At 45.0% G+C, this 13,272-nt stretch overlaps 1 protein-coding gene across 2 annotated transcripts; it reads left to right on the forward strand.

The window, feature by feature from the left end:
• Positions 1-2,589: 2,589 nt before the first annotated feature.
• On the forward strand, positions 2,590-12,960 carry LOC307085836 (homeobox protein Mohawk-like). Of its 2 annotated transcripts, none has more exons than XM_079750716.1 (6): positions 2,590-3,079; positions 3,514-3,673; positions 4,961-5,108; positions 5,309-5,647; positions 9,358-9,391; positions 12,423-12,960. In XM_079750716.1, exons 1-6 carry the CDS (start codon positions 2,733-2,735, stop codon positions 12,733-12,735), a joined length of 1,341 nt encoding a protein of 446 aa, XP_079606842.1. In that variant the 5' UTR covers positions 2,590-2,732; the 3' UTR covers positions 12,736-12,960. The 2 variants fall into 2 exon arrangements, with proteins under 2 accessions (XP_079606842.1, XP_079606841.1); XM_079750715.1 differs by having other exon boundaries at positions 5,309-5,643; positions 12,423-12,564.
• The last annotated feature ends 312 nt before the right edge of the window (positions 12,961-13,272 follow it).

The raw sequence follows: 13,272 nt of genomic DNA on the forward strand, positions 1-13,272 counted from the left end.
CATGAGAGAAATTATGTCAATTGTCGTCACACACGGTCCCGCTTTGAGAGCGAAAAAATAAACATGTTCAGCAAAGGATTTGTCTCTACGTGGGAGTTTCAGACTGCTGTGCTTCTGAAAGCCATGTAAGACATGCTTAATGACCGTACTATGGTTGTTGCCACACTTACTAAAAAATGGTTTTGCACAGAAAAGGACTCAAAGTGACTATTTCAAAGTTATTTCATAGTTATTCCTGAAAGGATTCCTTGTCCTTTCAGGCATTCACTTTTTGAACAAACGTGCTTTTAAATAAATACTGGCTAAAAATAACGCTAGCAAATTTTCATTAACTCCAACATTTTCAACGTATCTATATAAAATTGTGCAACTGCAGAAAAAGTTTGCTAGATTAGCGACCTTCTCAAACTCTCTGGTACCAAGTGCCCCACATTTTTTTTATAAATTGAAGTCATTGTCTATTTATGATATAAATTTTCTCCAAATTTGCACATTTTTTTTTAAGGTGAGACATAAGTTTACAGGTTTACCTTATACTTTTGGATGTTATTTTTTTCCAAACTCAAAATTTCATAATCATTGTACTAGACAAGCTGAAAATCTCCATCTGCCTCTGTATAAATCTTCCCGCACACAGTTTTGTGTCAAATACCGTGGTGTCTGTGTGTTTGTGTGTGTTTATGTGCTCATCTGCTCTTATGCTAGTGTGTACGCATATGAGCAGTAACAGCACTAATATGTCAATGTATTTTGGGTGTGGTTTCTACACAAGCCTGTACAGGTTTCTGCCACACCCACACGTTTATTTTATTTTATTTTTTCTAACACGTGTTTTTAAAGCGATTGTATGTGAAATTAATAAACTAAAAAAAAAACTAAAAAATCAGAATATGGTACCATTTCAAAAAAGTCTAGATCATGCTAGCTACTAGAAACTCATGGTCTTTTAGTGTAGAAACAAACATTTTTTTACTAATTGGGTCTTCTTGACAGGAAATAAAAAAAACTATGTATGAAAGCACCTATTTGACGACCAACTGTGTAGGATGCACATACCATGCAAAAAGATCCCCCCGAAAAAAGACAAAATATTTATGTGAGAGGTCTCAAGGCTCCCGTCGGAAGGTGTTTTCCCACCTAATATAAACAGTGGAGCGGCGACCGCCCCACACCGAGGGGACTGGCTCAATGGGCTGTGATCCCGCGTGGCGTGCTCACAGAGGGGACGTTCTCAATGGGCTGTGATCCCGCGTGCCGTGCTCACAGAGGGGACGTTCTCAATGGGCTGTGATACCGCGTGGCGTGCTCACAGAGGGGACGTTCTCAATGGGCTGTGATACCGCGTGGCTCGCTGGCCCGCTCAAAGCGCTGCCGCGGAATGCTCGCCCGGAATTTACTGCACCTTCGGAGACGCGTTGCTCCAGGTGTCTTTTAGCTTTGAAAAAACAGGAGAAAAAAAGCGTTGTGAACTAACCTCACAGGGAGACATATGGGTATGGATTAGAAAGGTAACATGCTCTAAAGAGTTGACAGATCTATTTGGAACAAGAGGTGTTTTGGTTTAGTGAAAGTGAAACTTTGTGTGCATGATAAGAAAATGATTTTGATGATTACAGATCTTTCCTTGTCTAAATATTATTACGTACTTGATGAAATGATATTGAGAACGGTAGTTTGACTTTTCAACCCCTGTTTTGGGCCCATTCCACGGTGTTATCCTTACCTACTGTTGAACTAACAACACCACGGTGAGCTGCTGTCAGACCTTGTTCACGTCCTGGGCGCGCTCAGTGTATTGCCTGAATGCACACGGCCAAACGCAGACAAGAAAACATGTGCTATTATTTCTTAACCATTAACTATGCATAATCTCTCTAGACATCATAAAAAGGCACGCCATTTGACACCCACGCACACACACGAGTGCAAACGGTAACACGACCTGGCTCACAGGACAGACCTGCAGAGATGTATTTCTATTTTCCATTGTTTACATTGCAATTCTTTTACAGGCCAATTTGTACTGATATCCCTTCGAACTTAGCAGGTCTCACCGACAAACACAAAGCGCTGTTCAGTGGTTCTGCTGGTTTATTAAGAACCATGTCATTACCACCCATAAATCTCCAGAATTTCTGGGCACAACATATTTTATTCGCTGACGCGACTATTTTTCGAACACCACAAGATCCATGAGATTCATAAGCCTTGTGAAGAAATATGGAAGCATGTCGTATTACTTAACTGCAGAGATTTTGGCTTCCATTCACACTGACACACATACATACACACGCTCACATTAAGTATAAAGCGTTATTAAACACGCGCTAATAAATTGAACAACCACATCTGCTGGTATTCATACAAATGCTACAGTTCTCAACACATGGAGCTCCACTGGCGCCCCTGCTGCTGAGATGCCTGTTCTCGCCTGCATGCGCTCCCCGAGTCCTCCTGAGATACGATTGGCTGACGGCAGGAGCCAATAGGCAGTGATGGAGCAGGTTACTTGAACTCTCCTCCAGGAGTTGCAGCAGCTACACCCGAGGAACATTCTCAGATCTTTGCTCTATTGTGTCGTCGGTGACTTTTTCTGCTGGCGGGACTGGAGTCTTCTCTCCGATCTGTGAGGATTTTTTCCCAGTGCTTTGAGAACCAAAAGAGAGCAGGACAGAGCTTAGTGGTCTGATCGGCGTGTTACAGGGGTCAGTGGGAATGTACCGTGTCCACTGATGCACCTGTTTACGGGAAGTGCTCCGGGCACCAAAAGAATGGACCAGCCCGTGAATCTCCTGCATTCAGAGGAGGACAGGAGGAGACAGCAGGACGAGGACAGGAGGAGAGCAGAGGAAAGGAGACCAGAGGAGGATGGAAGGAGGAGAGCAGAGGAGAGGAGAGCAGAGGAGGACAGGAGGAGGAGAGCAGAGAAGGAGAGGAGGAGAGTGGAAGAGAGGACCAGGTTGATCCATGTAGAAGCATCTCACGGACAAACTGGTTCAGAAGACTACCAGGCGTCGGACTTGCTGCCGTGCTCAGACTCACCAGAACAAAGCTCTACTATAAAGTGCAAGAGATATGGGTACGATGATGAGGATAATATATGTGAGGCTCTTATTTTGAAGGCATTATTGCATGTTCAATATTATTCATGAAAAGTATCTGTTGTCCTGAATTGTATTTACTTATGAACATGAGTAATATTGTTATTACACATAAAGTGGCATTTAGCAGATACTACATGTTAATCAATCGTACAAACAGTTCCAATACCATGCTCCAAATCAATTAAAGCCTTGTCAATGTATAGTTGAAGAGAAAAAAGCTTTTCATCTTAATTACATTTAAAGGTTGAATTCCAAATCATTTTCTGCTCATGCCATCTGCAATCGTTTTCTTACCAAACCTCCACTGTGTGCTGCGATAGGATGAATCTCAAATGGCTACAACAGTTACGGTGACCATATGTCGCTTTGGTACCCAGGCTCTATGTTGTTACGTTGATATCTTCTTCAGGTCACGCCTGGGCGGGGTCAAAGTTCGCCACAGGAGACAGGCCCTGCAGGACATGGCAAGACCCCTGAAACATTGGCTGTACAAGCACCGGGACAACCCCTACCCAACCAAGACCGAGAAGCTGCTGCTGGCCCTGGGCTCCAACATGACCCTGGTCCAGGTGAGACCACCTGCACACAGACACACTGACCGACCCTGGTCCAGGTGAGACCACCTGCACACAGACACACTGACCGACCCTGGTCCAGGTGAGACCACCTGCACACAGACACACTGACTGACCCTGGTCCAGGTGAGCCCACCTGCACACAGACACACTGACTGAACCTGGTCCAGGTGAGACCACCTGCACACAGACACACTGACTATCCCTGGTCCAGGTGAGACCACCTGGTCCAGGTGAGACCACCTGCACACAGACACACTGACTATCCCTGGTCCAGGTGAGACCACCTGGACACAGACACACTGACCGACCCTGGTCCAGGTGAGACCACCTGGTCCAGGTGAGACCACCTGCACAAAGACACACTGACTATCCCTGGTCCAGGTGAGACCACCTGGCACACAGACACACTGACCGACCCTGGTCCAGGTGAGACCACCTGCACACACACACTGACCGACCCTGGTCCAGGTGAGACCACCTGGACACAGACACACTGACCGACCCTGGTCCAGGTGAGACCACCTGCACACAGACACACTGACCGACCCTGGTCCAGGTGAGACCACCTGGACACAGACACACTGACCGACCCTGGTCCAGGTGAGACCACCTGCACACAGACACACTGACCGACCCTGGTCCAGGTGAGACCACCTGCACACACACACTGACCGACCCTGGTCCAGGTGAGACCACCTGCACACAGACACACTGACCGACCCTGGTCCAGGTGAGACCACCTGCACACAGACACACTGACCGACCCTGGTCCAGGTGAGACCACCTGCACACACACACTTACCGACCCTGGTCCAGGTGAGACCACCTGCACACAGACACACTGACTGAACCTGGTCCAGGTGAGACCACCTGCACACAGACACACTGACTGATCTGTCTTCCCAAATTACTACCTGTATCTCTATCTTACTGACTTATTTACTGGTTGTTTCATTTATTAGCCGACTGACAGCTCGATGGTTGTCTGGCAGACTGAGGAATATGTCTGACTGTGTATGTGTCTGTCCACCTGATTTACTTACCACCTGCTTGTCGGGCTAAATGCTGGATCAAAGACTGTGGGATTCGACTAACTGATTGTCTTGGTTGACTAAAAGGAACCCATCGACAGACAGGCAGATTTAATAGGCCTGTCAGATTTATTTCCAATCAACAAACCAGGCAATCAGTCAACACTCAGACATACAAGCGTTTCAGGCTGGTCGGACTGCAACCACCGTAGCGTCTCCACAACAACAACAAAGTTGTGTCGTTCAGGTGTCCAACTGGTTTGCCAACGCGCGGCGGCGCCTGAAGAACACGGTGAGGCGGCCGGACCTGAGCTGGGCGCTGCGGATCAAACTGTACAACCAGTGCATCCAGGGCAACGCCGAGAAGCTCAGCGTGTGCAGCGACGACTCTGAAGGTAAGGGTCCAACGATTAACCCATGTGTATCAATGGTATCATTAATTATTATTTCATTAATAATGAGGCTATCCTCCTCCGAATTGTACTTCTTAAAGTATGGTGTATGCAGATGCTAGGTAACAGACATAAAATAATGCTCGGGTTGTAGACCTAGGCTACGTTACAAAAATCTAAATCTAAAAAATATACATCCACAGATGAAGAATGTCCCTTGGAGACTGCCGTCGGCCAGCAGTGTGACGTCAGCGGGTCCTCGTCCCTGAAACACGAAGAGGACCACCGGCTCCTCCGTCGGGCCGACTCCCCCCGCAGTGACGGCAGCCTCTCGCCGCCCTCCAAGTACAAGAGCGGCCTGCTGCACCGCTACCTCAGCGACCGCCGGCGGCCCGCGGGCACGCCGCGCCCCGCTGACGCTGCCCAGGCCCGGCGCTCGCGGAGCCGCTTGGAGGACTCGTTCAGCTCCGCCGAGGGCGAGCAGCAGGCGCTCTCTCCCGCCGGCTCCTCGGAGATGGAGACAGAGTTTGTCTGCCACGTGGGTGAGAGACTTCAAACCTACGTTTGCGTTTAATTCTCCACACACATACGCACGTGAGTAGTAGGCACATTGTCTCTCGTAATTAGTGCCCTGTTAATCCATCTGGAAATTATAGGTCACAAAATACTGCCAATATATAGCCTCCTCTTGTCGGATTTTACATTTAACTTGAAAAGAAATGACAACAGCAGCAAAGGTCAAGCACATTGCCGCAGATTCAGGCCATTAGACATCCCAACTAATCAGCCAGAGGGCAATAGCGAGGAGAGTTGTCATTCCAAACCCTAACCCGAGACATAGTCCCATGTTCGCCAACAGAAAATAAAAGACAGTTTAATTACTTTTGTATGCTATTTGCCTTTATGAAGCGTGTTCGGCAGTGTTCAGTCAAACAAGTATTAAGTGAATTAGAACCGGGTTCTTACATAAGAGCCCGGTTCTTCAAAATAATGTGGGCTTTTGTGAGTTTTACTTCTCTTCGGTTTTGAGAGTGGCAGACAGTCATACAGAAATGTGGGACTGGAACATGGACACCTTTGGTACCTTCAACTAATGCTCATAAGAAATGCTGCCACTTAATGTTGACACGCCTCACATTTCCCAGTGGGCTTGAGCCAGGGGCTTTAATACAAGTCTCGATTAGGGCCTCATGCACACAGAACATGCTCATTTTAAAGTTGGACGCTGCTTTGAGCTGGCAAAGTTCTCCACACCACAAATATGATTTCCATATCAAGGAACCATTTGTTCCGCTCAAGCGTCTTGGTGGTGGAAACGTCCAGTCTGCCTCAAGGACAATTTTCCAAGGTCTGCAACACTTACTCTGCCCAGGGCGAGAAGTGGAGGCTCGCGCCATCAAGTGTTCTGACAATGTTGAGGTCTCTCAGAGCGGCTTCAGAGCTGCTGTCAGTCATGTGTCCAAGACAGAGTTCTACACGCCCCAGGCGGCTGTTTGAGAGGTTTGATTTGATCCTAATTGATCATCAAGTATCCAAAGCTTATTTGTTTTATTTGATCTTAACTTAACATCACACCTATACCATTCTCCCAAGTCCCTGATATGCATATCTTGTGAACCCGAGTGTCCTGAGACCAAGATTGAAACACACTGGTTTAATGTATTGTAAACTATACGTTTAACTATACAGTCACCTGGTGTAGAGGTAATAGCAAAGGGAAAAGATGACCTCAGCTGTAGGCCTGCTGACTGACTCCACGTGAGTGGCGGTGAGTCCTCCCCTTGCCACGTGAGAGTGGAGCTCCAGCAGCTCTTCGTTCCCTGCTGGTTCTGCCAAACCCGTTCCCTTGGATGCGGTTTCTGGATAGTAGGTAGGTAGAAGCTCCTCATCCATTCATGAACAAATTGTTCATTTCATGAGCAAAATTGTTGCTCTTTTCTAACTGGAGCTCCTGGGTAATTTGTCAATTTAAAGTTTTTCCAAAATATCCAGGATGGCAGCGGATGAGATGTTTGTGTAACATTTTAATGTGTCCCTTCTGGTCGCATTAAAGTTCCCTGCCCCACTCTCCTCTGTACTTCCTTTCTGGAAGTGGACTGGAAAAGCGAAGCAGCCAGTTCTATGACAAGCTTTAACACCATTAACACATTTCTACTCTGCCCAGGAGAGGGCAAACATAGCAGGACTACCCTCGAAACGAAGGAGTGAAAGCAGAGATTGTTTCACAAAACTAGTCGACCATATCCACACCGTTTTTCGTCGGTTGTCAGCCCAACAAAAGTGATTCCGATTTTAATATGATACAAATACGAGTCGTGTAGGGTGAACACCACTGAGGAACATTTGTAGCGCAAAACAAGTGGTCGTCTCGGAGCCTTCAGGAGTTACCTGATGAAGGCTGGAGTCTGGTTAAAGGACTGGAACGCTGTTTCATTTGCGGCAGAGGGAGAGGAGAGAAAAAGTTATATTGACACATACCTTGTCTAGTTTTTCCACACGTATTGTTTTGAATGAAAATATGCACGTTGTTAGATGAGGCGTCTCTCTGAACGACGCCAAAGTCCCAAATGTTTATTTTATTTTGGCGTGTATAGGTCAGAGCTCTGAGTGAAGTCATGTAGGGTCATCGCTGGGCTCTTCTATAAATCAGGTTCATGTTGAGGTGACACTCCACATATGTCGATTTGAGTGGATAGGAGATGTTTTGTGTTACCTCAGGATGGAATAAACCACAGCATAGGTTGTTTAAGGACGTTAACAGAGAGAGAATAAGCACTTTGTTGTCCAAAGTTGTACTCTTTCTCTCTCATATTCAATTCCCAGAAGAAACCGTCTCCCGACCACTCTCTGTCTGCACGGCTGAATAAAACCAAGGGGCTTGATTCCAAAAAAACGACAAAATGGAAAATATGTTTTTGTCATTATGCAAATTATTGCATAAACAATCACAAGTGGAAAAACTACCAAGGCTTTTTTTGCGCATTCAGTATGTATTACACATACCTCACCTCTGCTTGGTGAAAGCGTTTCGTCTAGAGCCTTTCTGAAGCTCTGTAGATGGGGTCTAGCTGACGGTAAAACTGTTAGCAGTTAGTCATTCAGCAGACTCTTCATCCACTCGTTAGGTTGAAAACAACTGAAGAAAACACTTGATATTTGAGAGACTACCAATGTAAACACTGCACGGCTAAGTTTCCTAAAAACAACACAACGCGAGTGAAGGATATAGGAATAGGAATAACCTTTTGTTTATAACCTTTTGTTTCTGATTCCTGCCTGACCGTCGACTATAACTAAGACTCTAGATATTTAAGCCACCAGTCATTCTATCATAACCAAATTGAGCATAAACCTTGGGCCGATGTTCATCATATCGCCCATATTAGCAGCCTTTGCATGATTTATAAGCAGCAGTAAATGTAAGTCATCATGCTTGTGACACTTTATGAAAGAATATGCTCTTTAAGTTGATTGATGTTCGCTTTCCTTTGGTACCTGGTCAATAAGTAGCCGGAGGAATCCAGGAGAATGAATGCAGTAGAAACCTTAAATCTTGATAGCTTATTCCATTTGTACATTCTTGGAAAGAAACTCGCCAGTCATCCCGCTTTTGACTTTAAAAAGAGAATGATTTGAAGTTGACTTGAACACAAATGAGTTCTGGTGTAGCCATGTCTAGCCCTGAACTTGCCTTACAGCAAAACTCTCCGATCCTCCCTCTTGTCTCCAGGCTGTATGAACCCTAGGGTCCTCCAACACACACGCACACACCACATACAGCTGATGTGAGGTAAGCTGTACATCTCAGCGGTGGTGGGGACTGCATTCCCGGCCAGGTCTTCACTGCTACTAGTCCAGCGGGGTCCTGGGGGGCATGTCAGAGTAAATCCAGTGAAGATTTACTCAACGCTACACAGATACACATCTATGTTCTTTCCTAATTGCGCTGGTTTGGCTGCACTGCCCCTCTCCCCCACATTAAGCCTCTCTCTCTGGCAGTGTCACACACAACCTGGAAGACTTATGTACACACGCAAGACCGTAAGAGTTCACATAGGCTGCCACACACACACACACACACACACACACACACACACATAATCACATAGAAACGGCTGGACCATAGAGACACTCAAACACTGTGTAATCTTGTGATCTGACCTTTTCCAATTGTGCAATTGTAGGCTCTCTTGAGTCCCTAAACACGTGCTACACCCTATTGACTGGTTGTCTTGGATTCTTTCTCTTTCAGACACGACCAACTGTGCCTCCACCCAACGTGATCTGTAAGTGTATTTATGTGAGACAACCGATCGTGATGTTGGTCCTTTGGTCATTGTTCTTTCATCCTCAACTCGTTTAATGAGCTCATGGTATCACACTGATTCATGTTCTCATATATCTTACTACTATAACAGCAGGCCTGTCACACCAGTTACTCACGTTGGTCATGTGCGCATGTGCCAAGCAGCCTGCAGCTCACACACACACACACACACAACATGCGCGAACGCATACATACACCGCAAGCATGCACATACACACACCGCACACACACGCACATGCGCATGAACGTGCACACACTGCACGTCAAGACAAAGGCAGCGACACACTCGCCGAGGTAAGAAGTTATGTTTTTAAACATAACTGCTCCGCCATCGACAGACGCAGGTAAGAACACACACACGCACACACCGCAGCGACACTCGCCCATAAACATAACGGCTCCGCCATCGACACACGCGCAGGTTAGAGCACACACGCACACACCGCAGCGACACTCGCCAAGGCAAGACGTTATGTTTTTAATCATAACGCCTCTGCCATCGACACACACGCAGGTAAGAACACACACGCACACACCGCAGTGACACTCGCCCAGCTGAGACGTCGTTTTTAAACATAACGGCTCTGCCGTCGACAAACTTTCCCAGGTAAGACATCCTGTCTATCCTGTCTTATATGTAGAAATTGCGATAAAAGAAGGGACGAGACAATTTCTCACCTCATCAAGCAACGGTAGGTCGTTCATTTTGTCATATAAAAAACGTTAAATTCAAACATCGCACCGACCAGCATATCAACACACAATTCACGTGATCTTAAAGAGTCAGTGTCCCTATAACACAACGAAAACATGACAATAACAGAGTATGGTGAATTATGTCAATAGAGCAGGGGTGGACTGGGACAAAAATCTGTCCCAGGACTTTCGGATGGAGAGGCCTTTCTTGAGACCGCGAGAATAGCATGTGTAGAATTTTGCCACTGTGTAAAATAATAGAAAGTAGCCCTCAACCGTGGATTTCTGCATTGCAAATACATGTCAATGTTGGAATGTGCGTGTGGTTAGAATTGTGTGAGTATCACATGCAAATATTTTATAAGCAAATAAGCAACCCTCGGTAAAGCAAGGGTGAAAAGGTTCCAGATAGTGCAGATGGCTTTGCACAGGCAAAACATACTGAGCAGAACAGAGAGTTGTCTTTCTTACAGCATGTGAGCCACTTTCTGTTTATACCGTCATTGGTTTCATAGATACACATACCTTTTCTGGGGGGTTGTTGAGGGTGGAAGAAAATACAACTCAATACAATGAAATCCCTCATCTCGGTGTACTGCTAGCTCAGCTTCCCCTTTGCTGGACCCTGAATCTGCCTGTGTTGACGGTAGAGCTACATTTGCATGAAAATGACAAGTAACAAATAATTCCAATTTAGCAGGCCACTACATTAAAGGGAATAGTGGATATTCTCTTAATTTATGTTTTTTTTTAATCATTTAGGAGGAACAGTTACCCTTTAAATACAAAGAAAATAACAAAATGAAAGACAAAGAAATAAAATACATTTGATGTAAGGCTAATATTAATGAGTTTAGGAGTTTAAGCCATTATTTTATTGCCAAACATGCCCACTAGTGCACCTGTCATGCTGCTGTGTCCTGTTCCTTTTCAACGTTTTCGTATTTTTCTGTGACTTCAGAGGGAGGTTAACGGGAAGTGAGTGACCCGGGCCGTGTGTCAGGCTGAGCCAATCAGATTTGACAGAACGCGGAGCAGTCTGATTTGGGAGGGCTGTTTGGCCGCTCGCTTTGCCCCGATACACTATGTGTAAAAGTGATACCACCTCTAAATTGAGGTTATCGTTTCGCACTGTTTGCGAATATCCAGCAGGCCAGCCCAAGTCGCTTTCATATTTTTTTATTTTCTTAAAAAAAAAATAATAAAACAAGGACAAATGCAGCCGGCCGGCTCGGCCTGAAACCGTCCGGCCGCTCGGGAAATCTCCCGAACCTCCCGATGGCCAGTCCGCCCCTGCTATAGAGTCCACCACAACACTACACTTTGTAGCTCAAACTTAATACTACTCTCTTCCTTCAGCCTCCCCAAATGTCTTGCGATATTGATATCCCCCTCCCCCCTGCAGACTGTTTTAGTTGTTGAATTTTTCTTATACTTTGTGTGTATGCTATGTGTGACTGTAGGCTACTGCTGCCTGTCTTGGCCAGGACACTGGAAGAGATGTTTAATCTCAATGATGATTATTATTTTTCAATTAACCAATAGCAGTTTCCTTGCATTTTAAAATGTCAATGCACTTTTCAGCCCTGAATAACAGTAAAAGCAATATAATAACTGATTTGTATGAATAGTATGCTACACTTTCCATTGAACAATTACCCATTACCATAAATTGACTAATTGTATAATGTAATCAAATGCTCACACACTAGCTGCTTTCAGACACACATGTAAGTCCTGATATTCTCCTGATGAGCCGTATGTGTGAACAACATATCCTGACATTTGTAACCTGAATATCTTCTGAATAATACTACCCCTGAAGTAATATTTTCTCCGTAGGAAATGTAAATTACCTTAAATGTGAATAAGGAGTAGAAAGTCTGTATTTCTCACACCACTTCAGCGGGCGTGTTGATGACCCTTATGCATGTTATTGAGTTGCCCCCTAAATGATAATCAGCCAGTCGCCTTTTGTTCGCTGAATGGTTAAAAAATATTTTAATGTTGGCACTGCTTTTAAGAGTCATTTGTGGTGAACGAATGTTATACGTTGTAACATTATAGGCAAAATGTTATATTATGTGTTCAGAAATTTGTTACACTATCGACTACAAACTCTAGTTATAATAACAATAAACCAACAAGCAGGATAAAGTAGTCTTTTCTCTTCCCCACCCAGTATTAGTGAGGGCATGACTATTTGCCAATAAATATCCATTTGTTGAATGTTATTCTTGCTAGGCCCTCTGGTATTCATTGCACGTTATTTATTCCTTGGTTGTGTGGTTCAGAGGCCAGCAGGAGAGGGAGGGCTGGGGAGAGATCCATGCTGCCATGGCTCTGACCAACCTGGCCCAGGGCCCACACATGTGTCGGTCCCCCAGCACCCCAGGACAGAGCTGCACCAGGGGACCTACCAGCACCGCAATGACCAATAGTGTAGGCAAGGCCTGCACCCTGGGCCCTACTGGAGCCCCGTGGCAGAGCTGCACTGTGGGCTCCATTATCAGCGTGGGAAACACCCTCACCAGACGCATCATCCAAAAGTCTTCTCACATCCTTGAAATCCAGACGGTCAAGCTAGCCCTGGCTAACGGAGTGTAGCAGTTGGTTAGGTTCGCTCTCGCTTATAGCATTTAGATGTATTGTCTCAAGTCAAGGTTTATCATTTTATATACAGGCAGGAATGGAAAGCACTCTTCTTGCGTCTTAATATTGTTATTTTCTATAACATTGTTAAACTTCATATCTTTAAATTGTAAAATTAAATGTTCTGCAGTTTTATTTTTCTTCCATTTCTCTCTGATGATGTAAGTTATATTAACTTTTCACGGGACTGGAATATTATCCAATGATAAACTTGTACTCAAAGGAACAATTGTAATAAACAATTTGTGAAAACAATCTGCATGGTGTATCCTTCTTTATGATTCATGATCATTATGATCCAGCCCCATGTCAATATCATCTTACAGTAACAGCTTTTTTAAAAATATATTAATCAGGGCACTATGCTGCAGTCGTAAACGAAAACAAATACATTGGTAAACATATAAGGTCTCTAGTTGTAGAAAGTTGGCTCTATCTTAAAACATTTAGTTCTTTAGATGGCCGGCTATTACTTTTACTATTTAGTAATGA

The sequence above is a fragment of the Pollachius pollachius genome (assembly GCF_949987615.1).
Source record: "Pollachius pollachius genome assembly, chromosome: 14".
Classification (NCBI taxonomy): domain Eukaryota; kingdom Metazoa; phylum Chordata; class Actinopteri; order Gadiformes; family Gadidae; genus Pollachius; species Pollachius pollachius.

Coding starts and splice junctions, on each gene's coding strand:
- LOC307085836 (XM_079750716.1), top strand. CDS start 2,733: ATGCACCTGTTTACGGGAAGTGCTCCGGGCACCAAAAGAATGGACCAG. Junction 3,080..3,513: donor ATAAAGTGCAAGAGATATGG/GTACGATGATGA, acceptor TATCTTCTTCAG/GTCACGCCTGGGCGGGGTCA. Junction 3,674..4,960: donor CCAACATGACCCTGGTCCAG/GTGAGACCACCT, acceptor TGTGTCGTTCAG/GTGTCCAACTGGTTTGCCAA.